This window comes from Bombus vosnesenskii, unplaced genomic scaffold (assembly GCF_011952255.1).
Source record: "Bombus vosnesenskii isolate JDL3184/JDL3185 unplaced genomic scaffold, Bvos_JDL3184-5_v1.1 scf7180000013264, whole genome shotgun sequence".
Classification (NCBI taxonomy): domain Eukaryota; kingdom Metazoa; phylum Arthropoda; class Insecta; order Hymenoptera; family Apidae; genus Bombus; species Bombus vosnesenskii.
The window spans coordinates 9,897,584-9,923,252 of record NW_022882924.1 but is presented as its reverse complement, the minus strand read 5'-3'; the positions used below and the strand labels follow the sequence as shown (position 1 = coordinate 9,923,252).

General features: G+C 33.0%; 4 protein-coding genes across 7 annotated transcripts; 3 read left to right on the top strand and 1 right to left on the bottom strand.

The window, feature by feature from the left end:
* The first annotated feature begins 90 nt into the window (after nt 1-90).
* On the top strand, nt 91-10,523 carry LOC117235526 (dual specificity protein phosphatase 15). Of its 2 annotated transcripts, XM_033497653.1 has the most exons (8): nt 91-232; nt 2,240-2,613; nt 4,216-4,332; nt 4,409-4,533; nt 5,193-5,364; nt 6,198-6,376; nt 6,556-6,756; nt 7,341-10,518. In XM_033497653.1, exons 2-8 carry the CDS (start codon nt 2,593-2,595, stop codon nt 7,576-7,578), a joined length of 1,053 nt encoding a protein of 350 aa, XP_033353544.1. In that variant the 5' UTR covers nt 91-232; nt 2,240-2,592; the 3' UTR covers nt 7,579-10,518. The 2 variants fall into 2 exon arrangements, with proteins under 2 accessions (XP_033353544.1, XP_033353552.1); XM_033497661.1 differs by lacking the exon at nt 91-232 and having other exon boundaries at nt 2,065-2,613; nt 7,341-10,523.
* A 1,013-nt stretch (nt 10,524-11,536) lies between these two features.
* On the top strand, nt 11,537-14,776 carry LOC117235492 (BRCA1-associated protein). 2 transcript variants are annotated; one of them, XM_033497568.1, is made up of 6 exons: nt 11,537-12,048; nt 12,512-12,782; nt 12,868-13,057; nt 13,139-13,457; nt 13,556-13,980; nt 14,051-14,776. In XM_033497568.1, exons 1-6 carry the CDS (start codon nt 11,970-11,972, stop codon nt 14,429-14,431), a joined length of 1,665 nt encoding a protein of 554 aa, XP_033353459.1. In that variant the 5' UTR covers nt 11,537-11,969; the 3' UTR covers nt 14,432-14,776. The 2 variants fall into 2 exon arrangements, with proteins under 2 accessions (XP_033353459.1, XP_033353468.1); XM_033497577.1 differs by having other exon boundaries at nt 12,495-12,782.
* A 700-nt stretch (nt 14,777-15,476) lies between these two features.
* Nucleotides 15,477-21,655, bottom strand: LOC117236418. The gene is made up of 2 exons (XM_033499352.1): nt 18,989-21,655; nt 15,477-18,762 (listed from the first exon to the last, which is right to left on the bottom strand). Exons 1-2 carry the CDS (start codon nt 21,473-21,475, stop codon nt 17,095-17,097), a joined length of 4,155 nt encoding a protein of 1,384 aa, XP_033355243.1. The 5' UTR covers nt 21,476-21,655; the 3' UTR covers nt 15,477-17,094.
* A 1,462-nt stretch (nt 21,656-23,117) lies between these two features.
* LOC117236541 (tRNA (guanine(10)-N2)-methyltransferase homolog) lies at nt 23,118-25,628 on the top strand. Of its 2 annotated transcripts, XM_033499600.1 has the most exons (9): nt 23,118-23,554; nt 23,626-23,691; nt 23,775-24,020; nt 24,097-24,231; nt 24,303-24,566; nt 24,629-24,767; nt 24,838-25,036; nt 25,121-25,247; nt 25,334-25,628. In XM_033499600.1, the coding sequence occupies exons 1-9, from the start codon at nt 23,471-23,473 to the stop codon at nt 25,493-25,495; spliced, it is 1,422 nt and encodes a 473-aa protein (XP_033355491.1). In that variant the 5' UTR covers nt 23,118-23,470; the 3' UTR covers nt 25,496-25,628. The 2 variants fall into 2 exon arrangements, with proteins under 2 accessions (XP_033355491.1, XP_033355498.1); XM_033499607.1 differs by lacking the exon at nt 25,334-25,628 and having other exon boundaries at nt 25,093-25,231.
* Nucleotides 25,629-25,669: the final 41 nt, after the last annotated feature.

Below are 25,669 nucleotides of genomic sequence, written 5' to 3'. Positions count from 1 at the left end.
ACGGGTGCCCCTAGATTCTAGCAACGCTTCTCGCAACTGAGACAACGGGACAGTTTCGATACGGCGCACCCTCCTGCCAATCGAGTCGGATACCGAATAGTACGCATAGCGAGCCTGTGCGTTACGCGGTTCGCGTATCTATCCATTAGATCGGCTGCTTCACTGCTTGTCTACGTGCGCGTACACAACCGTGTTAATTAGCAAAGGTGCCTTTACGTGAAAGTGTCGACAGGTAGAGTGAATTATGGTTCTCGTACGATCAATCGGTCCACCTATTGTAAAATTTTTCACACTCATTACACACTGTAATCTTTCACGGTTATCTTTCCTGTTTCCCTTGCTTTTTCTTTCGCTTTTCACTCGTTCATAATGAACGGCTTTCGATTCAGCCAACGAGTTACAATAACCAGAAGATCAATTAACGCGGAAGCCACAATTTGCAAGGCGAACAAAGTAAATACGACGAGGATCTTAATTAATTCGATTGCTATGGGTCTCATGTGGTAATTTCGAGACGTGCCAAAAGAATCGAATGTGCAAAAATAAAATTGCAGTTGTCAGTTATACCCCCTACGTGATTCCTTAATGCACGAAAGAACGATGCTTATGTTTCTGCTTGTTCTCGTTATGCATGACATTTTGAAGTATGACAACTGAAACAAACAACATTATGTTTGTGAATTAAGTCGATGCTATGCACGAAAATTGTCCAATTTCATTGAAATGATACGATTGAGTTTACATTGAAAAATAACGATACGAGTTCATTCATTTTAGTTCATTAAGTTTTATATGTAAAAGAATTGCTTAATATATTTCATTTGAATTACAATATTTAACAAACGGAAGCCTTGAATATTCAATAATTTACGTGTATTATAATAGTTGATTTTCCATGATTATAATTACAAGCGTAAAAAAAATAACATGCATTTGATACAATGGAAAATTCAATTCTATTTTGTGTAAGCGTTACTATCGTTATATAATATTTATGAAAGGATAAAAATCATAGTAGAAACGACATTTTATTATCGCGAGAAACATTTAGTCCTATCCGTGGCCATTTAGGTCATCGCGATGAAAAAGTCGCGCGATTTTATTTCATCCATCCTTTTTTAGTCCCTCAGTCCGGTTGCTCTTAATTCTTCACTTGAATTTATTGTCCCGTCAAATTTGACTTCTGGCAGGATCAGCACACGCAAGACCAGCTTCGATTTTGTATTTGGCAGGATTCCAACTAATACGGCAAAACCAAAGAAGCGAAAACTTTTTAATTTATCGCCGTGGGGCAAATAACGATTGTGTCCGTTAGTCGCGTTTCATTCTCCTTGTTCTACAAATGCATCGTGCATTTAAATTGTCAGAGAAAATCGGCCAAAAAATATAGATTTCATCCGGCACCAAATGAAACAAAAGCTCGCCTTTAAATTGCACCGTTTTCCTAGCGAATGATAACTTGATCGCTTGCAACGAGTTCCTTTTCGTTCTGCTATGTTTATTATGCTTCTGCTACCATTGAATCAGAGCAAATAAGATATCAACATATAAACGATAGTTCGATCGAAGATAAATAATATTATTTTCATTATCTTTCCGCATTATAATTCGCTTATAAATTTCTATCGCTTTTATCGATAATAATCCATTTTTCACGAGCGTAACACGTGAAAGTTTGTCGTCGATCGTTGTTAGAAATTTCTACGAAGTCACGATCGTCGGAAATTGCACGCTCGAGTCGTTCTTTGACGCGGTGTAGTGGAATAAATACGTTGTAAATGCTTACATAGATAGGTCCCGGTGGAAAAAACAGAAAAGTACAGAGAAACGCATATGCTATGACACACACACTTCAAAAGGGGTTTCGTGACAATCTGCTTGATCTTCGGTTACGAGCAAGATTTATGGCACCAAAGTGTTCCATTTTTTTTTCCTTTTTATCTTCTCCCTGCATTTTTTCGTATGAATAATGAACGAATGTAGGTGGAAGATAATGAACGTGAAATAACGCGGTTCTCGTTATGTGACAGTGTTCTACTGTAATTCGCACGAGAGACTGCGAGCTTATTTATATTTATATTTTAGTAGCTTTTTATAATCCGTACAAAGTCCAATGAAACATTATCGAATAAAAGCAAAGGAAGAGGAAAAAAAAGAAGGAAACAGGACTATTAAAATAATAAAATAATAAAAGAAATATAGAATTGTTTGAAATACGAATTAGATTACGATTTTTTAGTGAAAAGAATATCGCAAGAATGCTGGTGCGAACATACCGCATTATGAGCATCATCCCCGACGACTTCGAAGGTTTCAATTAGGCGACGTAATCAAGTCAATCAGAACTTGTAACCAGCTTCGAGAACCTTCAACGATGATGCTGAAGGAGGGACGCGACGGCGGCCACGAACGATATTGTTGTCCAACAATAAGATCATTGGGGAGTGAGCTCGAGAGACGAAAGATAAGAGAAGATCGTCATCGAATCGTCCCAAGCGCGTCGACCGATTAAACTGATAGCTTTTTACCGTGAATTTATAATTCCGGCTGCGACCCGAGGGAATTTCGCGCGGAATAACATAAATTTACACCATGGGGAATGGCATGAATAAGGTGAGTAACGATTTCACAGATAAGTTGCGTTTCAATTGATATTTTCTGTCACCATTTCTGTCATCTATGCGAATCATAAATGCTATTAAGATACAAATAATAGGAGAGGAATGTGGTTAAAATCATACAAACATCATATATATTTGTGACATGTAATAATAATTTTCCAAGAGCATAGTTATGTTAATATTTTAATGATGAAATAGTATTTGACATTTTGCTTATTGCGTGCCTTAACCTGTATTGAAAAATATGCTAATGATACACGTGCTCCTACATCTTATTTTGTGATTATTATGTATGTGCATATTGTAAAATCATTATACCGTCGCTTCTAATTTTATCTGTCCTAGATACCAAAAATTCAAGATATCTTTTCCCTTGTGTACGTATATCTTGTTCGTTATATTTAACAAATTTCTATTTTTATTTTATATGTCGCGTTGACGATATGTAGAACTAGTAAACCAGGTAAAATGACTCTTACCGAGGCAAGAACATGATTACTTACGAAAATCACGGGATTCATATTTTTCATATTCTACAGAGGGACGGTTTTTAAATTTAATATATTGTCAATTAATTTTATATTACCTTTCCTTATCTTACCAATTTCTCTCCTGTACCCTTTTACCTTTGTATCTTCTTAACATAAATACTCCCTTCTCATCATCAAGTAACATAAAAAATAATAGACTTATCATGTTTCTAATTAGCCATATATAACTGTAACATATTTAGATGACAGGTCTACTATTATGTCCTGATGCAATACATATATGTATATAATCGTCGCGTTAGCTAATTATACAGTTTAACTAGCTCATCGAACAGTTCTTTCGATATTAATCGTTGAATCGGCGGTTTAACGCTTACTGTCGGTAGGTACCGTACGATGCATAATATCGGTCGACGATGCATACCGAGATTTCGATCGATGATTCCGATGAAAAGTTAAGAGCTGGTACTATTGTTCTCGCGATTGTCTAGAGACACCTCACTTAAGAATGCGGTATCGATTAGACGATTACCACGAGTCTCACCTGACTAAACACGTTCGAGTGATCATCCACAAAGATGAATGATTAACAGTGGAGCACCTGCATCAAAAAGCTGCTCTATCGACTCTCCTCTCATTTTTTTTTTTTTTCAACGCTATCTCAACGTTCACGTATCTCGAGTAGCGCTCGACTTTTTTTTCTCTCTCCTCACGCTAATTGCGATAGAAGAAGAAGCAGCGCCAATTGAATGCGAAACGTATGTGTACCCGCGCGTGAGTTCAAAACGCCTCTCGTTAAGAATCTAATGATTCCAATAACGAACGATTCGTAAACAGATATTTCAAACGCTACAAGTCAAGAAGAAGAATCGCACTTATACGTTTACGGATTTATGGGAAATTCAAATGTTCAGAAATATATAGGATATACATAATATGTAAAATCATAGTTGCAAAATATTCAAGTAAAACGCTCGGCACACTCTTTATCTAAGTTCTATCCTCCTTATCGCGTTCATAAAAATGTGAATTTGTATAAGAATTCGCAGTTTAACTATGATTATACGTATATTGTGAGCTGTTTTATTTGTTTGTGCAAATAGGTTCTTCCCGGTCTTTACATCGGGAATTATCACGATAGTAAAGATGCAGACCAATTGGAACGGTTTGAAATTACACATATTCTGGCCATTCACGACACGGCTCGTCGATTGCATTCTGTGAGTATATTCGGAGATAAAGTGTTTAACTTGGCTCGAAGAATTCTACGAAGTTAGCTCGATATGTTGTTTGTAGGACAAACATTATCTATGCATATTGGCGGCGGACAGTCCAGATCAGAATCTATCTCAGTATTTCTCTTTGTGTAACGATTTTATTCACGCTGCTCGCTTACGCGGTGGAAACGTCCTAATACACTGGTGCGTAATCATTTTTAATATATCTATTAATATATCGGACTGTTCAGAAAATTTTAATCGATGCAGAATGTAAGGAATATTCGGAGGTAGTCCTATCTTTCTGGAATTTTATCGAATATTATTATTATCATCGACGGACAAAGCAAAATAGCATTAGTGCATTTTAATTTTAAAAAACGACTTCTTTTTTATCAACAATTATTGGGCCCTCGGTTAATACTTATCATTCTTGGGTCATAGGTGACTACTGCAGTTTACTTAACTTGAAATTATATCTTTCACTTCGTTCGACAAATATTATTATCAACATACAAATATGATATCATTATCACGTGCAGCTAAAATACATATACATGAAATATCCTATAATTAAGCAACGTAATTTAAGCTATTGCCGAGAATTAAGAGCCAATTAAAAACAGTATTTATTTCAATTTTATTTAACATATATTCAAGATAAATAAACGTCTTCCAATATAAGAAATATAGAGTAGAATGACTGATTACCAGCGATGCTACAAATTTTCTGAACAATCCAATGCTTAGCCTTTATCAAATCTTGAAAAAAAAAAGAAAAATATGAAGCAATTAATCTTTGGTTTTAAACGATATTTAACAACCGATCTGAAAATCGTTCACAAAACGATATTCGGTTTCAGCTTAGCCGGTATGTCGAGAAGCGTTACAGTAGCAGTGGCCTATATTATGAGTACCACCAATCTTTCATGGAAAGAGGCACTTAAAGTTGTCAGAGTAGGTCGTTCCATTGCCAATCCAAACGTCGGTTTTCAGCAACAGTTGAAAGATTTCGAATCCAGTCGATTGCACGAGGTATTCAAATTAACGATCAAAAAGAATAGCCCGAGGCCGATCCTTCTTATGCTACATTTTTTTCTCTTTTTTTTCTGCAAGAGATTCGATGTAATAAAGATGCGAACGATTCTCTCTAATTAGAGAGAGGAAAATTGTTCAAGATTATTCATCGAATCTTTAACGATGACAAAGATGCTACATTATAAACACGACGAACCTTCGACGTTTGTTCGATGATGTAGTAAGAATATAGTAGAGTTATTTGAGACGCGTAAGCTTCAATAACTTGAAATTCAATCTTGAACTATTGTACATATAACTTGTGTATTATGAGACACCATTAGCCTGTAATATGACAACGAAAGAACGAGAAAATATCGTATACTTCAAGTGCAAGAGAAAAAGATGACTCGAATAATTATATAGTCGGATTGTTTGAGTCAGCCAGAAGGTATTATATAACCAGTAATAAAATAAACAACAAGATAATTTCCAGAAATAAAGTAATACATACGCGCTACTTAATCATAACAACTACGACTTCCCTCTTGATAAGTAAAAGCTATATGCTTGTAGAAAACTACATATAATATTTAACTGCATATAATAGAACTACTACTAATATTTCACTGTACATCACGCTATTAACAACGAGTTAAATAGTCTGTCTTTAAACATAGATTCCTTAAAAGTTGTCCATGACCGAATTTGTCGAATTACAAGGCAAATTACTTAGTCTTGCTCAAATATCCTTCTGAATCAAATAACTCTACCTACTTTTTTTTTTTTTGCATGAGAAAATGGGTTGTTAATCTAAAAAATTAGCCTGGAAATTCTCTCGACTGACGCAGGAACGACGTAGGTTGAAAGAACGTTTCCCAAGCCTGGCGCTCGCGGAATCCGATGCAGAAGTGTGCCGTACTACTTTAAGAAATTACGAAACCATGGCACTGGCACGAGAAGTGTGCGAGGGAAAATGTGCCATGGGCCGTCCTTGTCCGACTGGACTATGCAGGCAATCTTCCAAAAGGTTTGTTAGTTCTTTGTGTCATTCTATCCAACCTGAGTCCGTTTGTCAGCGTCAGATAGCGCGCCTATTATATGTATATAATCTTTCATCCTCGTTTTTCTTTGATGTTCATGAAAATTCGTGAAAAGGGGAAATGGAACTGATCATTTGATACGTTTGATGTTTCTTTATGCATACAGAAGTCCAAGAAGAAAGTCATCCACGGGCAGTACTAGCAGCTTAAATACAGGCAGAACTCCGCCGCAAACACCAAGAATGCTACCATCCGCACCACCTTCACCGGCTATGCACCGATCAACCAGCGTGCTCTCAACAGCGAGACCAAGAAGTGGTCCTGCTGGTTTGCATTATTATACCGGAGGATCTGCACCTCCTTCCAGGTAATTTTATTTATTATTATAAATAAACTTACTATTACAAGCAAAGTAATATCATTATAGAATATCAACACCTTCGTAGATAATAAGATATTTAAGTAATAGAGTTATTTCAGAGCATTTACAAAAGTAGTTGATGTACAGATGTATAGTGCCATGCATAGATATTCGGATACAATGATATGCCAGACATTGCTGTTGTGTATACGTTTATTTATAATAGTTGATAATGTTTTGATATATTAAGAAAAAAATGTAGATATGTTTCATTTATTTAATGCACATACCCGTTTTAAGATAATAAACGATGAGCCAGATAGTAAAATGTATTTCATGATAATAAAATGTATTTCATTATACATTTCATTATCTGGCTCATCGTTCATTATCTTATCGAACATGAAATGTCGAAATATTAATGCGAGTATATGCATTTAAAGATGTAAAAACGTACAAAATACGTACATATGTGATGTTATAATATTTAATAGATGAAATTCATTTCATCATTTCAAATCATTTCATCACTTATAAGGCGATTTCTAAAATACGATAGCCTTTACGGTTAACATGATACTTTTTCTTAGAGCGGTGTCGAGGGTTGACCTATCAGCTGCAGTGGCTTGCAGCAGTAGTAGCACAAGCCTAACATCGGTAGGCAGATCAGGGATGTCCAGTAGTAATTGGCGATTAGCGGCTGGATCCGCACCAAACACACCAAGGCCGACGCCACCAGTTTCTCCGCAACGTTGGCCCAGACGAGCATCTACTCGACAAACACCCCCTTTACCAATACCGCCGGAAACTCCTTCGACAACGACGTAGCACTTGCGGAAAATTGCTTCGTTCTCGACTTTACCCGAATAATCTGGACGTCGATTTATTTAGCGATATCAGTTATTGCCTGACAGCACCCTACAATTATCGTTAGTGATGTCTGACAATGTATTATGCTAGCGTATTGGCAGAAGCCTAGTATTTTGTTGCGATTGTGTTGCATGATAGAAAGAGGAAAATGTCGAGAAAAACATTGACAAATTTTCGATAACGGAGCAAGCACATAAGTAACTTAAATTTTCGCAAAACGATGCCTGATCGTGCGAGTTCTTCTAAAAACAGTCTTTCAGCGAACCGCTTTCAGCGTAACTGCACCGTCACAAGGACGCAAAGATGCTTTAAAAATGTACGAATTCAGAAATCATGTCATTTCTAAGTACTTTACCAGCTGGCTGACAGCGAAGAGACTAAACGAAAAGCTTTATTATATATATTTCACCGGTCGAAAGTTAGAGGATACTTGTTTATTGATTGTATGAATGATTAAAGCATGGGAAAAAAGTTATGCCAGCTAATACAGCAAAACGCTCGTAACGTCGCGTTTGTAACTGAATCGAACGTCAGGCGTGAGAAACCGCACAAAAATACGTATTATCTTTTCGTCGAAAGCGAACGTACGAAATCGAAATTCGACAATTATCATGAGCCGACGTTCGAGCGGCGGCGATTATATTTTGAAAACACGTTTGTCGCGTGAAAAGGAATCGCGTACCGAATGGTCGAACATTTACACAAATATTAACCGACGCGATATAATGATTTGAAACGCGCGTGATAGCGATCATCGACAATCTTGCGTACGATTCTAGAACTCTTGTTAATTAACGTTTTTTTAAAGCGTACAATGAAAGTTTATAATTTACGATGAAGCTACGAAGAGTAATCGATCAACCGAACAAAACAATTTACTCGTAGAGATATCTCGATTACTTTCCAAACAGTAACGTTACTATCCGAGAAAAAAAAAAGATGGTAGAACTCGCTGTTAGAGATACAGAAAATCATCGCATCCGAGAGGAACGCATTTAATTCTCGTATTCGTTGCACGAGTAATTCAATCCCATCAATAGATTCACGTCAATCGGTTGTTGCGATACATAATAAAATTGGGCATCTGTGTTTCCTTCAATTCGTTCAACTATAAATCAACGATTTAATAATTGCGTACAGAATTTTGTTACAACGCGTTCCCCGATCGTTGAACGCGACGAATCGCTTTGAATCATTAAAACAGATATTGTTTCGCCTCATCGATTCAGAGCTTAATCGCGATGTTTGATATTTGCCTTCAGGATTTCTAGAGATGTCGTTTACGAGAAAGTAAAAAGAAATGGAAATGGTAACCGTTCTCAGAGTTTATGTCGTTTTAACGAAGCACGATGAACGGAGTTATTGTTAACATCGAGACTAACGTTTCAAAAATTCTCCACTATTCGAACGAAACAGCGAGAAGAGCAAGAAGAGCGCGAGCCATTGTTCCTCGAATCGTTGCATTGAGTTTGTTCGCAACCGTCCATTGCAGTTGTTGGATTTGTAGCGAAAACCACGCTGTTTAGCGCAAATTGTTAATCTAAAGGGAAGCATATTACATATACATATACGAGCATACACATGTATTTAAAACGGTGCGTCGATGAAAGTATTTTATGCACACTGTAGCCACTAACTGATTGAAAGATAATTACCTTCTAAACGCTGATCGTGTAGAAAAAAAGAAAAGGAAGAAGAGAAGCAAGAATACTTTCTTTAATTTTTCATAGTTTTGTCGCACAATATTATTCGAGGCAATTAATTTGGCTCGACCCCAAGCGCACTATACAACAATCTTTTTTAAAGCCCAAATGAAAGAGAGAAAAAATAATGGAAACGGCGTGTATATTAAGTTGTAACATAAATTTATCCTGTTTTTATTATACTAGCAAGCGGAAAATGCTACAAAGCGAAAGAAAATGTTACAACTTAATACATGATATGTTAAGAGCGTCTCGTTTTCAGACGAATAGGACATATGTGTGCATAAAATTCGACTTATCATCATACACCTTGTATGCATATACACTTTGTAGGCATACGTTGTTGCAAAAGGATTTCAGAAAATTTTATAACTTGTTGGCAAATGGTGATTATTATGCGACTATGTCGTAGATTAGATAGACAAGTTGTTATTCTTTCGTGCACCGATGCGACGTACGATTCACACGACGAGTGAGAGAATAGCAAAGAGTTCGCAAGCGGATCTCCGATATCATCCCTCCTATCATCGAAGCGTATTTTTCTTCGCATAATAGAAACATTTATTTTTCTAGCATCATTCGACTTATCATAGATTTACAAGAATAAAGTAAATAAATAAATTTTAGAGGATAGACATAATGTGCGCAGTTAAAAAGTATAAAAAATGCGCTCGTTTCATTCGATTTTTTAGCGTTGTTCAATCCAGGAAGTGTTTTTAACAGTTTCTTAGGAGATCTATCGACTGAAATTGTTAAAATCATTTTCTCAATGTAAGCTGTGCTCTTTTGAATAATCTGATCATTAGAGCCTGTCTGAACTGATAGAAATTAAACCGATTGCTCATTTCGCTTCGTAGTTGCATAGTTATTATTTATTATTGTTGATTGTTGTGTTAAATAGAGTTTGCATGTTATTAAAGCAATAACGTAAAATATATTCTAGCGACGGAGATTTATTCAGTTAGCTTCGGTGAGACCAGCCATCATTTCGATCAATTCAAAGGAGTACAGATATGATAATGTTAACAATTCAAAAAGTATTTTTTATAAACTTATTGTTTTCAAAGTTTTGCTCGATAATAACACATATCGCTGTTATATTAATTAAATATATATACATGTATACACCAGTACACACAACGCTTGACCATTTAAATACGAAAAAAATTAATAATATATATTTGTAGAGAACAAATTCTTCATGAATCGTAAGTTATTTCAAGCTCCATTATTTCATCTTAAAGCTTTTCATTTAAACGTACAATTATATTTTAAAATGATTTTGACGAACACAGAACAAAAATTCAATATATGTTTATATTCTCTATTCGATGCCTACGCTATATAGTTTTAGGTTGTGACTGCAAAAGTGAAGTGTATTAAAATAAAAAAAAGAAGAAAAGAAAGCAAGAGAGCAACTAAAAACAGATGGAGAGCATATTTAAAATTTGAAGATAATTCAATTTTTACGCTTAATCAGGTAACTTTTGAAAACAGTTTAAGTCGCAATTATTTTCTTAAAATATTTAAGAAATATTATAGGACATCATATCGTCCTTTTTTATTTATAAAATACTTGATACGGGATCAAACGAGAAATATTATATATTATTATTTTTCAAATCGTACGTAAAAGAACAAGCATGATAACGTAATATTATAACGATAAAAACAATTTTTATTGGAACTTTTGAACATTATTATACGCTTACCCTCCTTTTATTTTTTTAAGAAGATTCATTGTAATTCGAAATTGGTTCATAGCGACTTAGGCTTTCAAAGTTATCTATCTGAGTTTTTATTATATTTATGCAATGACATGTTTCGGTATTAAAAAATATGTAAGGCTTCTTCGAAATCCATGGTGTCTAATATTTTATATTTTTTACAGGCTTGTATAAAATTTTTCTATTCACGACACTAATTTAATATTCTTAGCGCAATTATATAATTCTGTTCGGCAATTTTTTTTTTAATATGCGCTCAAAAATTGAAGAGCTACTACTAAAAAGAAAAACGTAAAGCCTATTTATATTATGTTATATATTTAATGAATATATACTATTGTCCCTAATAATGATTATAAAGAATAATTTAGAAAATTTTGGTAAAACTTTAATAAAACTTTTGTCGCTTCTTAAAACAATGTTGTACCATGTTTATTTTTTCCACACTGAATAATGATATGTAATTATTAATTAGTACTGACTTTATAAGATTCATAATTCATAATAATAAAAAAGGAATTTTCTCTAATAATAACAATGCACATTAGATGGCGCGATACTGACTACTTTTTAAAGGTGGGAGTTACCGATTTGAAAGAATATATTGTATTTGATTGGTGAATGATAAGCGAAAAGAGAAAAGAACTACACAACAAATTGTGACTTTCCATGATTCATCGTATTCATAAGTTTGCACAATCAGAATGTAATCTGTCTACAATAATTTCTGTGACAATTAAATATAAGAGCAATGAGTGAAAGATAAATTTAACCTATTAATCGAAAACGGTGTAACACCTTGTAAGGTCATTGTTAGTTAATCATGGGGGTTGCTTAAAGGGTTAATAAAGTACTTAAGAATAGTGATCACAATGATAAATTTGTTTGTAATAATGCGCGATAAGTATTATTTTATGGGATGAATTCTTCTCCTATTTCGGTGTCTCTCTGCGTTATTCGCGTCGAGATTATTGACGAGGATTCTGAAGAATCGAATGGTAAATATTTATGTGTATCGTATAAGTAGAGTAGTAACATTCAATTGTTATTACTTATTTATACACTACTTGTTTTATAACGAATCGCTTCGGTTAATCTTTTTGTTTACAAAACCTTTTAAGGTTATGTTGTTTGTCATAACAATGTCGTGTTTATATTATTACCTTTTTCTATAAAATTCATGTAACTTCGAAAATAAGATATTTATCCGAAAGAGAATAAATAAAATTTTTTTAGAAAGAACGTTTATATCATTTTCAAATTTACATAATTCTTTATCTTGTACGTTTTGTTCTTTATAAATGGGATAATATTATTAATTTTTTAAAAGCTTTTTCTGAGACCTTAAAAGATGCTTTCAAATATTTAATATATGAAGATTGTTAAAAAATAATTATTAAAAGTACAAAGATCATATCTTGTTTGTATCATGATTAATTCACAGTGGATTTCGTAATCCAGGCGCAATGGCTACTAAGATGAGGGGTTGCAGAGAACCATCCAAAATAAACATGGAAAATTGCACAAATCTTACAGAGAATCAAGACTCTGCAGTTCCTTCTCAAGGAACTAGCAAATCTAGCTCTGCCTCTAGAGCTAATTCAGAGGAAAATACCTATGATGATTCAGAGATAGCTGGTGCAAGTGCCTGTGCCTGTGATCAAATCAATTTTATCTCTGGGAACCCATTTGTCGAAGTGACGAAAGGAATTATACACTTGTATAAGGAAAAGTGAGTACCCTTTAATTATGTAAATAATAAATTGCAATCATTTATGTCTTGTACTATAATATGTAATAATACTAATAAATTCTAGCAAATTAACGGATATACACCATGCAGCAGAACGTACCCAAACTATCTGCATTCTCTCAGTTCCAGCTACAATGACCTGTCATGATCTTCTAAGGTTTACAGCACCTTGCCATCAAGATGTTCGGCATTTTAGGATACTTAGAGATGGTAGTCCCAATCAATATATGGCATTGATTACCTTCAAATCTGCTGTAATTATCTTTAATGAATTAAATCTTCTTCATATACTGATTTTACTGTATTATAACATTACATTTTACATAACATTTCAGAATGCAGCAACAGAATTTTATGGTTCCTTTAATGGCACTCCATATAATTCTTTTGAACCAGATGTTATTTGTCACATGGTATTTGTGTACAGTGTTGAAGTGACATATAATGCTATGCCTTTATCTGGACACACAGAATTACCACTTTGTCCAGTTTGTTTAGAGAGAATGGACGAAAGTGTTGACGGGATTTTAACAATATTATGCAACCATACATTTCATGCAAGTTGTTTAGCTAAATGGGGAGATACCTCCTGTCCAGTTTGTAGATATGCTCAAACACCAGAATCATTTGCAGACAGTTACTGTATGGAATGTAGTATGTAAACAATAGTTTTTTTAGATAAAAAGAAGTGAATTAAGAGAAGTTAGTGAAAATATCACACATAAAATAAAAATTGTATAAATATTTCCTAGATACTGGAGAAAGCAATGATGCTTTATGGATTTGTCTAATATGTGGACATATAGGATGTTCGCGATATCACCAGGGACATGCTTTTCAGCACTATCGTGAAACACATCACTGTTACGCTATGCAATTAGGAAATAACAGAGTCTGGGATTATGTCGGAGATAATTTTGTTCATCGATTACTGCAAAATAAAGATGGAAAAATGGTTGAAGGTGGACCTACAGCAACTAAAGCTGAAGGAGCAGCAATGGAAGAAAAAGTAGATTCCGTACAGTTAGAATTCACGTATCTTTTAACATCGCAGTTGGAAACTCAACGACAGTATTTCGAGGATAGGTTGGCGCGACTAGAACAGCATTCTGTATTACAAACTACAGAACTTAGAGAAAAAGTGGGTCAAGTATCAGAAGAAAATGCCAAAACTAAGGTAATTTTTATTACCACTTGTCTCTTGAAAATTAAACGAGAAAGTTCATTGTTTTTATTACATATATTAGGAACAATTAGCAACATTGACTCGGGAGAAACAAAATGTGGATAAACGACTACAGCAAGTTAGTAATAAATTGGTACAAGTACAAGCAGAATTAACTGAAGAAAAGGAACTAAGGAAAGCATTGGAATTAAATCAAGCCTCTTGGCAAGATAAATATAAAATGCTGCAAGATGAAATGACCGAGTATCAAAAGACAAAGCAGACGGAAATAACGAATTTAAAAGAGCAAGTACAGGATTTAATGTTTTATCTTGACGCTCAAAACAAAGTCGAAAATTCAGAATTGCGAGAAGAAATAGCATCAGGTCGTATAGTAATTCCAGAAACCTCTAATTCTGCTAAGAAGAACATTCGACCTTCTAAATCTCGTAAAAAACGTTAATGTTATTCGCTGATATTTTCTGTAAAAAGATTGAGTTTCAAATTAGATCTAAAAATTAAAATCTGATTTCATACCTTTTTATGTTAAAATAAACAGCTGAATTTTTTTACTGATTTTAAGCAACAGCAACGTGAAAGTATAGTAATATAAAAATTATGATCAATGCTATAAACTACTGATGTTTGTAATTTCTGAATGCATTTTAATATTTAATTCTTCCGAATTAAAATTAATATATGAAATTTTAAATATAAATTGATGCTATATATGTATAAACGAAATCTGTTATATGGAGAGTTTCAAATGTAATCTATCTCAAAAATAAAAGATGTTGTTTCATATTTATTTTTGCCAACGTAATGTTTGATATTAAGTATAGAACTATTTGCTTTATTTTGTTAATTTGTAATTATGCTTGTACTAATATTCAATAGATTATAGTATTTTAAGTAAAAATAGCGAGTATTTCAATTCTTCTAAAATTTCTTATTTTCTCGAAAAAATGTTTTAAATGAATATGATTTTATAAATGTAAAATATATTGAATTTCAGAATAAAAACATCTACTCAAAACCAATTTTGTTTATATCGCATCTTCTTAACTTTAAAATTAGTAAAGTTCTACGAGTAACTGAGAGTTATATTTGGAGGTATACACACATGGTATTTAAATTATTACACTTGTCCTTTAATTTATCAATAAATATTCTAATAAATAGTAATCATTTTTGCTAACTCTTGAAGTATTCATCAAATAATTGCATGATACATACATATATGTATGTACATTTAAATAAATTTCACTTATATTTTAATAAATAACACTTACTTAAAATTAATCTTTCATTTACCTACTTTTTCAAATAAAAAATATATTACATTTTTTTAAATCCATAAAACATTTGTCCTAAATATTTTTATCGAATTCGCAATTTGCAATATTTTTACATATTTTTATCATTCGTTTTTACATTACATTTCCAATTTACAAACAAGAAACAAATATGGTACTGGTACTTGTAATAAAAATACAAAGAAAAACTTATTTAAAAAAGTACCTCAATACATAATTTTTATTAAGGTATACAGGTGTTGTTGATTTATAGTTTCTTTTTATGATAATAGTTAATAGCCTATTTTTATCCTCATAAGAGTACGAGTCATTTTTAGACAATTATTAGTTCCCAACAGAATTTGTCGGTTCTGTTATAAAATAAAACTGATATACATATTTACATTATCTACAATTGCATTCAAGTAGAATACATATGTTTAACTAAACGATTGCACATTTGGACGTCGATGTTGGTCATGCATGCAAATAAGTTTCGCTTAATAATCGACGATATTGGAAAACTGCTATATTTAACTATTAACGAAACTAAAATGTAATTTGTTAAATAACTATTAACAAGATGAAACTCAAAATATGTTATGGAAACAGTATAACCATTTTAAAAATGTTTCATGCAGTTTTGTTGAAATTTACGGTAACAGTTTATGGGAACCGGCTTTCGTAACAAAACGTCCATCGAACGTAATATAATTATAGTAACACAATTTTGATATAGTTAATATATTAGCGCCTCTTCATTCATATTGCTCTCTAGAAATTAAATGATACATGATCTGCCAAATACTTTAATATAAAACAATTAACTATTAAGATATTTGTCACAGTATCACTATACCAAATATTTCAAATAACCTCACACACGATTATTCTTGCTTGTCATTTAAGACATACATATACTCAAGATATGTATGTCGGAGAGCAATATGAGGAACCAACATCGATCAGTCTTGGAATTACAGTTAGAGATAAAAATTATTAGATATTTTGCAAAATATATAAATATAACTAAGATCCGTAACTACCTTGTGATAATTAATAATCCTAATTATTGATATGAGCTTATGCGTAGTAAATTCAATGCAAATAAATACGATTCTCCCAGTTCCTTCTCACATTCGATGCCAATACATAAAATCGTAATATATATACTTTGTGTAAAATAGTTATTGTAAAAAAATTTCGTACAACGACCAACACATAAAAGTGCTTAATGATTCCATAATATTGATCAGTTAGTTATTATTATCTAATAGTTAATTAGTATAAGTTGGCAAAAAGCATTTCATCGTATAGTCTTCCTTTATGGAAGTTATTCAAATCTTCAGACATGTACCAGTTAATATTTGTTAAAAATTTCTTATTATCTTAAGTAGTTACAGTCTCGAGTCATTGTATTTAGCAGACTATATGACGAAAATTTACGAAGTGCAACATACAATGCACAATGCACAATACAACGTAAAATCGTCCTCTTGTTTTTTATGATTAAAGCAAGTTAAACCCCTTTATTTAGTTAAATACTGCTAGTAATAATGCTAGCAAATAATTCAAGTTTAAAATCTCTGTATTAAAATATTTAAGAAATAATAACAGAAACGAACGAGATTTGTAAAAGATTAAGAGATGTAATATATATAGATGTATTACATTTATTTCATTACTTTTTTGTACTGAATTATTGTTTGCTTCAGTTTAAAAAAAAATTTTCAGCAAATAGAAGAATAAGAGGTAAAACGTTACAATAAAGCATTGTGAGATGATTAAAAATATTAACTAAGTAAACTGGATCAAAAATCTCGTTCGCTTTTTAATTTTCGGTATTTACAGGTTCTCGTGCATGATGAATTCTGACATGTTTGTTATGATTGGATTTCGTACCGCTAGACTTTCCACAAATATGACATGTATATGGTCTGGCACCTGAATGTACTCGCAAGTGTTCTTTCAGATAATATGATCTATGAAAAGTTTTGTTGCAAACATCACATGTATATGCTTTGTTCTCTTCATGTTCCTTTACATGCCTTAAACAATTATATTTTCGTATGAACTGCGCTCCGCAATAGTTACAGGTATAAGGACGCACGTTTCTATGAGAATTCATATGAGCAGTATAATCACTGTGCCGGTAAAACGCGCCACTACACTGATTACACTTGAAAGGTTTGGTGCTACGGGCAGCGTGAGTCCATTTGTGCAATTGTAAGTTCCACTTAGTACTAAATGCTTTAGAGCAAACTTGACATTCATATGGTCTTTCACCATTATGTACTCGCATATGCACTGCTAAGGAAGATCGTAAATAAATACACTTACATACAGGACATTCAACATTTTCGCTCTCTCTTTGAGCATCTGGAACGAATCTTTTATTATGAGCTCGGCGCATATGTCTAGTCAGGCTGGCCATGTGAATGAATCTTTCGTTACAATATGTACATGCTTTAGGTTTTTCATCATGTGTTTCTTTATGCCAAGCTAGCTTTTTCTTTGTATGAAAAACCTCACCACAATGACATATGTAATCTTTTAATTTCTTTTTTATATTCAAATGATGTCTATTTTTGTGCTGTGTTAGATTTGAATATCTGCGAAATGTTTCATTGCAAAGATTACACTTAACAGGTGCATTCCCAGTATGACCATTGGTATGTTCATCTAACTTCTGTTTTGTTAAAAATGCTTTGTCACAAACAGTACATGGAAATGGTTTAATTCCTAAATGTCGTTTCATGTGTAATTTGAAATTTTGTTTTCTATAAAAATACTTTCCACATTGACTACATTCTAATGGATGTATTTTTAAATGGGCATTGTACAATAGAACCGAAGGAAATTCTTCGTGACATATCTGACACTTGGTGCTCTCACGAATTCGTTTTGTTGTTTCTGTAATATGTACTCTTCTATGATGTAGTTGTAATGATTTTTCACTACTAAATCTCTGATTGCAAAGGGTGCAGATCACTTCAATATTTGATGGTATTACTAGTGTTTCAATTTTTTGATCAGATTCTACTTTTGTAGTTACATCTGTACATGATTGTGGTGGTTGAAGTTGATGTAACAGTGGTTGCTGGTGATAAACTTGTTGAACATGTAAACCTGGTACAAAAATATCTTCAAATACATTCATACGGCCATCCAATAACTTAATATCCTTTACTTCAGGTTGTTCTGTAGATTCTCTACTGCTACTCGGACCAGCTTCTTTGTGCGCGGTGGTACTATGTACTCTGCGTTCTTTCGGACAATCAAATACTTCAGGACAATGATAACATTTGAACATTCTTTTTGTAGGAGTTTTTCTATCTCGATCTAAAAATAAACTTGATGTAAAATGTGTTGCTAAAGATCTGCTATCTAATAATGGGCCTGCAATTTCATTGTCTGATCCATCAGATTCTTCCCAACTTTCACGTGCCATTAGATCATAAGATGTTGACATTCTTGATGATTCTTGACCAGCATATAACTGAATATACAGAATAAATTTGTTAATATAAACATAACTTTTAATATCAGTTTTTATAGAAAATTTGTTTACAAAATATATTCAGTATTAAATAAATTAAATTAATTGTATATATTTAAATTACTTGTTAAAAAATTTGTTATTTTATAAATCTATTAAACTCTTATGTGAAATATTTATAATAAATTTTAACAATATATTTATATTCAAAGAGCAGCTTACATACCTGCCAAGCTGATTGTTCTGTACATCCATTGCTTTCTTGTTCTGATAGTTCACCTCTGGGTGGCATAGTTTCATCAGCTCTCATATTAATGCTTTTAACTTCTTCATCTATACCTATTCCACCTTCACTACTTGCCATAGATTGTTGGCTGGTTCCACTAACTGCTTTTTGTGAAGAATCACTTATGAATGTACTAGGAACTAAGATTTGAAGCCCATCAAATTCAAACACATTCATTGGACCTGCATGGGCATCTTCATTTAAACTAAGGAGTTCCACAGATTGTTTTTGTATAATTGATTTAGATGAATGAAAACTCTTTGAGTCAGAACTACTTGCGACGTCACTAGATTCTGATAAATTTACATGATTATTACTTTTACTTGGCATGTTATATGATTCATCCATTAATGTTGATTGCTGAGAATGTTGTGAATGAATTGTAGAAAACGAACTCATATGGTCACTAATTCCAGATTGATATGCAGAATCCCCTTCCATTTTTTTCTCATTTTTGCATAAGGAAAGTTCTGACTGATCAGCTTTCACATCTTGTTCAACTAAAGAACAATCAATAGGATCTTTTTCTGGTGATCCATCCATTGCAACATTACTTTCTTCATCGTGGCTTATACCATTAGCATTCATATGACAAAATGAATGGACAGAAGCAGGAGAACATGGTTTACTAAGATCCTTTCTAACTCTTAATACAGAAATACCACTACTTGCAGATAATGGAGTATGAGATCTAACATTGTCTGCATTTTCATCATATTTAATGAAAGGAGTATGTGGGCTAGGTATTTCCTCTATTTCCATATCTGCCTCATCAAAATTATCTTCTGTTTCATTTTTTTCATCTTCATCATCTTCCTCATCGTGCAATGTGCTTGCATCAAAACCAATTGGATAAAAATTAAGGTATTCATTTGAACTAAAATCTGAATGAACAGAATAGCTTCTATGGGGTCTTCTTTGTACAATAGGTGATGGAGGTGCAGACAAACTGTTTTTATAATTGTATAAAACACAAGAACTTTTATTTTCATCATTACCTATATTAATTTCCGAGCTTTGATTAACTTTTACTTTTACATCAGATTTACAACTGTTTTCATATTCAATGGGATTATTACTAGTTATTTCATGTATTACACTTTCAGCCCTTTCAGGAGAAGTATTTTTCTTTGTATCTTTACTCTTCTTTTTATCATCTTCAAAATTGGATTCTTTCTGTGGAGTATTATTAAATTCATTTTCCATAATAGTGATTAAAAGACGTTCTAATTGTTCTACTTCAGGCTGAGCTGGTGCTTTTACTGTATCTTCTACAGGCATTTCTGCTGAGGTACCTTCATTTTTGCTTATTTCTTCTCTGTGAGGAACTTTTTCATTAGTTGCATTTTCTGTCTCATTTTCTGTTACCATTGGTGATACTTCAGGCATAATAACTTTATTATTATCATCGTCATCTTCATATCTGTGTACATACTCCTGCATGTCTGACGATTCATAATGAATAGACTTACACTGCACATTTGTAGTAACAACGCACGACGATTCCCCATTATCAATATCCGGCAATACACTCTCAACTTTATCATCTGTAGTGACATTGACATTACAAGTAATTGCCAATGATCTTGGAATGCTATCATATTCATCTTGCACAGTATGCTGATCTGTACTTGAACCAAGGGGCTCCTCTCCTTCTTGCTCTATTTGAATTGTACTAGTTTCACTTTCATTTTGCTGCATAGAATTATCTTCGTTTAATGATGGAGGAGAAACTGGAAGGTTGATATCTGATAACATTTGTTCAGACTCTTGCTCTGATTCAGGTAAAATCTCAGGTAAAATTTGTTTTGGCTCGGAATTATTTACAGGTACAGCAATGGCAGTCCTACCAGTTGTTTCACCAGCCATAGTTACCACTGGCCTGACTCTAGTGGTGTTTGGTATGGCTGTGACTGGCGAAATCATTTGAACAGTTGGTATTTGTTGCTGCTGATACATACCATATGGATTATACAGCATTTGCATCATTTGATTAGCTTGTGGAGCCATTGCATATTGTGGTATCATCATAGTGCCATTATTTACAAACTGTTGATAACTAAATGAAGCAAACTGAGGTGGCATCACAGTACCAATAGGTGGACATTCGAAAATAGGTCCTATAGGATATGGAGATTGAGCCGATAGATGAGTATTCTGTGCAACTTGAGGTGTATTTTGGGATGATTGTATAGCTGGAGATGCTGGAGGTGCTGATGATGATAACTGTGTCTGTTGCACATTTGAGGAATTGGTACTAGCTTTGATAAGAGCTTCAATGACTTGTTCTTTTGGATGAGTATCCAAATGTCTTTGTAAGCTGATACCCTCGCGTAGATAGAGGGTACAGACTGGACAAGCCACTGCACTTCCTGAAGCTCCATTGCTTACTGCATCCATTGTGTCTGAGGTATTTTCTTTATACATTTAACTTCTCAACTATTGCATTGAACACAACCAATGCAAAATTTTCTGTAAAATATCCACGATGAAGTAATAACACCACTTTATTCTTTTCGTAATTGACGCCCTTGCTGTTACTGCCGTTACTGTCGAATTCGTCGTATTTGTCGTAATTATCGTTCTGTTCGTCTCAGCTGCCTCTTTAGTCGCAGTCGTAGTTGTCACCGTCGACGCCGACGCCGTCACCGTCGCCGTCGCCGTCGCCGTCGCCGTCGTCGGTGTCGTCGTCGGTGTCGTTGTCGTCGTCGTCCTCGTCGTCGTCGCCACCGTCGTCGTCGTCGTCGTCGTCGTCGTCGTCGTCGTCGCCGTCGTCGCCGTCGTCGTCGTCGTCGTCGTCGCCGTCGTCGTCGTCGTCGTCGTCGTCGTCGTCGTCGTCGTCGTCGTCGTCGTCGTCGTCGTCGTCGTCGCCGCCGTCGTCGCCGCCGCCGCCGCCGTCGCCGTTATCGTTGTAGTCGTTGCCGTTTTGGTCGCCGTTTTGATAGTCGTTATGATCGTAATAGATGTACCTAGTCGTTGTTACCCGTAATTTTGTCTAATATCGTTAACACATATCGCCAATGGCTGGCTGCATTTTGGGCTTTATCAGGCCTGCAAACACATTAGAGCACGGCATATGTACGGCCGACACGTTGCACCAGGCAGTGCCCCAAAAATATCGACGTTCATGGCTACCTGGTTTGTGTGTGCGATGGAGCCAGCAAGGCAGTCTCGGACAAATCAATATCCTATTAAATCGCCAGCCTCCCCTGCTCTTATTAAATTACACCTGCACTATTCACACACGTTTTTGATATACCAGCTTTCTCAAACATATGTACAACAACTCTTTTTAAGAGCCTTTTGTTTCTCACTTGATTATCGAAACGGCATGTTTTTCATCCGATTCCAGCCTAAAAACACAACAGAAAACAGTGACGAGTAGTATTCCACCTTAGAATGAGAACAACAAGAAGTTTTACTACGAACATAGCGCCCCCTCGTACACTGTTCTATTAGCTACAATGTTGTAGATCTACCGATTAAGAAATTATAGTTTTCTCTTTTATCGACTATTTTAAATATATAATGTTTCTATATATTATATGTATATATATATTTCCAGAGATATTTTTACTATATTATTATGCTCATAATTTAATTAATATACATATATATATATATATATATATGATTTATGCTATTTCTTGCATTTATATGTTATGTACATCTTTTTTCTTGCAACTTCTCTGCTTTTCCTATTTTTCTTTCATATTTATGTTGTTGAAATTTATATTTCACCTTCTATGACACTTTTTGATTATTAAACAACATTTAGTAAATCATATCATCAAAATAATTGTAATTAATATCTCTTTATTACCACATATTATGATTTAACTAATATTTCCTCGTATGGTATTATACTTAATGCTATTAATATATTATAGAAGACTAATATATCGCAAAATAAATTGAGCAACTTTACTCTCTAATAAGAGCGCTTCTTGACTGTTTTGTATAATAAAAAATAATAATAATGATTTTATACCGACATAATATTCAATAATATTCGACTCACTATATTTTATTTATCTATGGTTTTGATTAAGCATGCGCGTATAATGTGTGCGATATCTTTTTGTGTTGATCACGTTGGTTAATGTCTAGATCATAGATCTTATGTTACTTGATGCTAAATAATGCTTATAGTTACATATAATTATAATTTAATCAATATGTAATAATTTATATTAAAGTTAGAAACTTAATTTTTTAGTTGAAACATCTAAATGATGTAGTAAAGTAAAAAGTCTGTATTATAAACACAAATTGTTTACTTCAACTTAAATTTTTGAATTGCATTAGTTTATGCAAAATTAGTTTAAAGCTGTATTTCAATATTAGAGTATATGTGCTATACTTTTAATATAATTAATACTACAATTTAAATAATGTAATTTGAATTGAATATGGATAAATATGTATAATGCAATAACAATGAATAACCAGTGGAAAAAATATCTGTTTTGGTTTGCCCAAGAACACATTGATTTTCGTATAGCTGTAAGTAATTTTTTATTTAATTTAATTTTTACCTATTTGTTCTATAAAATTTTTACACTTCACCTTTTTAGGAAATGCAATCTATTCTTGGTATGTTTGGTGTAAATATTTATACTCATTCTGAATTAAACACACATGTAAGAAAATACATTTATTTTGTTAATATAATATAATATAATATTTAATACATTTGTCTATGCAATAAATGATTTTTTTATAGCCTTATTGGATAGTTAATTTACCTTCAGAAACTCTGGCACATAAAATTGCAAGCAGAGCAGTCTGTGTGCGATTTTGTTTAGAATTGTGGGCTAATAGTAAACAAGTTGAAAATTTGCATAACAAGTTAAAAACTTATCCAATTTCAGAAATTAATAAATATGCTGGTCCACACAAATCTTTTAAAGTAACAGTTGAAACATTTTGTAAACATTTTTCTCAAGGTGAAAAAGTAAATAAAATTGATGTAAGTACATAACTTATAAATTTATAAACTGAAATTATGTAAAATTTTGATATTAATCTAACTTTGTAATAAATAGTCTTTCAGTTATTTACCATTGCAAGGACCAGTAAGACTAAATAATCCAGACACAACATTGTGTTATATAGAATTTTATGGATTAGATCCTAATAACATCCCTAAAAAACCATATGAATTATTTTTTGGTAGATGGGTATGCATAATTATATTGTACCGTTACATCAATCTATTACATATATATTACATTTTATAATGAAATTTTAGATTACAAGAGGACAGAGGGATTTAATTCGAAAGTTATCGCTGAAAACCAGAAAATTTATTGGTAATACGTCTATGGATCCTCAACTGTCATTAATAATGGCTAATCAAGCTCAAGTTCAAAAGGGAGACATCGTGCTCGATCCATTTGTTGGTACTGGATCTTTATTAGTTGCTGCTTCTCATTTTGGAGGATATACATTGGGAACAGATATAGATTTTTTAATGCTGCATGGGCGTACAAGGCCTAGTAGGATATCACAAAAGGTAAAGAATTTATTTGCTTACACTAAATGATGTTATTAAATTATTATTAAGATAATGACCAGATTAGGGAAAAAGATGAAAATATTGCTACAAATATGAGTCAATATGGAAAAAGATCATACTATATTGATGTAGTTGTATCAGATTTTTCTTATCCTTTATGGCGTTCTGACATGTGTATAGATGCTATAATAACAGACCGTAAGTATCAGCTCTTTTCATTAACTTATAAGTTGTACTGTAAAAGCCTTCATCTCTTTATTAATTATAGCTCCTTATGGTATCAGAGAAGCAACAGAAAGGATAGGTACAACTAAATTAAATCCAGTGATAGAAGAACATCAAGCTTCATCTCATATACCATCTAAAATTGGTTATGATTTACCTCAAATATACAAGGATTTATTAACTTTTGCAGCTCAACATCTTAAATTAAATGGTAGATTAGTATGTTGGTTTCCTTTATTTAGGTAAGTCACAGGTTATAAAAAATTGTTTATCGACATTACAATATTTATTTTTATAGAATGAAGTATAAAATACTACTTTTATAGAGATCAATATTCAGAGAATCAGTTACCAACACATCCATGTTTGGAATTAGTAGCTAATTCAGAACAAGTACTTAGTAATTATACTAGTCGGAGGTTATTGACTTATAAAAAGGTAAAAGATCCAAAGGTATGTGTCAAAATATATATTATACAACTATTAGTTAAAAAAATGTTAAAAGTAATTTGATCAAAATTCTCAAATTTTTCTTTCAGGAATCAGATGAAATAATTTCTACCAATTTAATCGACTTCCGCGAACAATATTTTGCATTACGAAATGAAAGTAGAAGGGAAAAACGAATGAAGAAAGCTGTAGAAAAAGCAAAGAAAAGAGAACTTTGGGAACAGAATAATAAAGAAAATCCAAAAAGATGACTATAATTATTTTACGTGTAACAAACATTTATTTTCCTTCAAACTCGTGTTTGAGAATATAAATTTTGTTAAACTGTTACTTTTTATGGCCATATGTGCATTTTAAAGAATAAAGCAGGACATGTGCAGGAAAGTATTCATAACAAGAAAAATTCTGAACCATCAATAAAGTCA

Excerpts from the sequence above, each read along its gene's own strand:
- LOC117235526 (XM_033497661.1), top strand. The coding sequence starts at position 2,593 with ATGGGGAATGGCATGAATAAG. Across the intron at positions 4,534-5,192 it reads GGAAACGTCCTAATACACTG|CTTAGCCGGTATGTCGAGAA; the intron begins GTGCGTAATCAT and ends ATTCGGTTTCAG. Across the intron at positions 5,365-6,197 it reads AATCCAGTCGATTGCACGAG|GAACGACGTAGGTTGAAAGA; the intron begins GTATTCAAATTA and ends CGACTGACGCAG.
- LOC117235492 (XM_033497568.1), top strand. The coding sequence starts at position 11,970 with ATGAATTCTTCTCCTATTTCGGTGTCTCTCTGCGTTATTCGCGTCGAG. Across the intron at positions 12,049-12,511 it reads GGATTCTGAAGAATCGAATG|GCGCAATGGCTACTAAGATG; the intron begins GTAAATATTTAT and ends TTCGTAATCCAG. Across the intron at positions 13,981-14,050 it reads AAGAAAATGCCAAAACTAAG|GAACAATTAGCAACATTGAC; the intron begins GTAATTTTTATT and ends TACATATATTAG.
- LOC117236418 (XM_033499352.1), bottom strand. The coding sequence starts at position 21,475 with ATGTATAAAGAAAATACCTCAGACACAATGGATGCAGTAAGCAATGGA. Across the intron at positions 18,763-18,988 it reads CAGAACAATCAGCTTGGCAG|TTATATGCTGGTCAAGAATC; the intron begins GTATGTAAGCTG and ends CTGTATATTCAG.
- LOC117236541 (XM_033499600.1), top strand. The coding sequence starts at position 23,471 with ATGTATAATGCAATAACAATGAATAACCAGTGGAAAAAATATCTGTTT. Across the intron at positions 23,555-23,625 it reads ACATTGATTTTCGTATAGCT|GAAATGCAATCTATTCTTGG; the intron begins GTAAGTAATTTT and ends TCACCTTTTTAG. Across the intron at positions 25,248-25,333 it reads AAAAGGTAAAAGATCCAAAG|GAATCAGATGAAATAATTTC; the intron begins GTATGTGTCAAA and ends TTTTTCTTTCAG.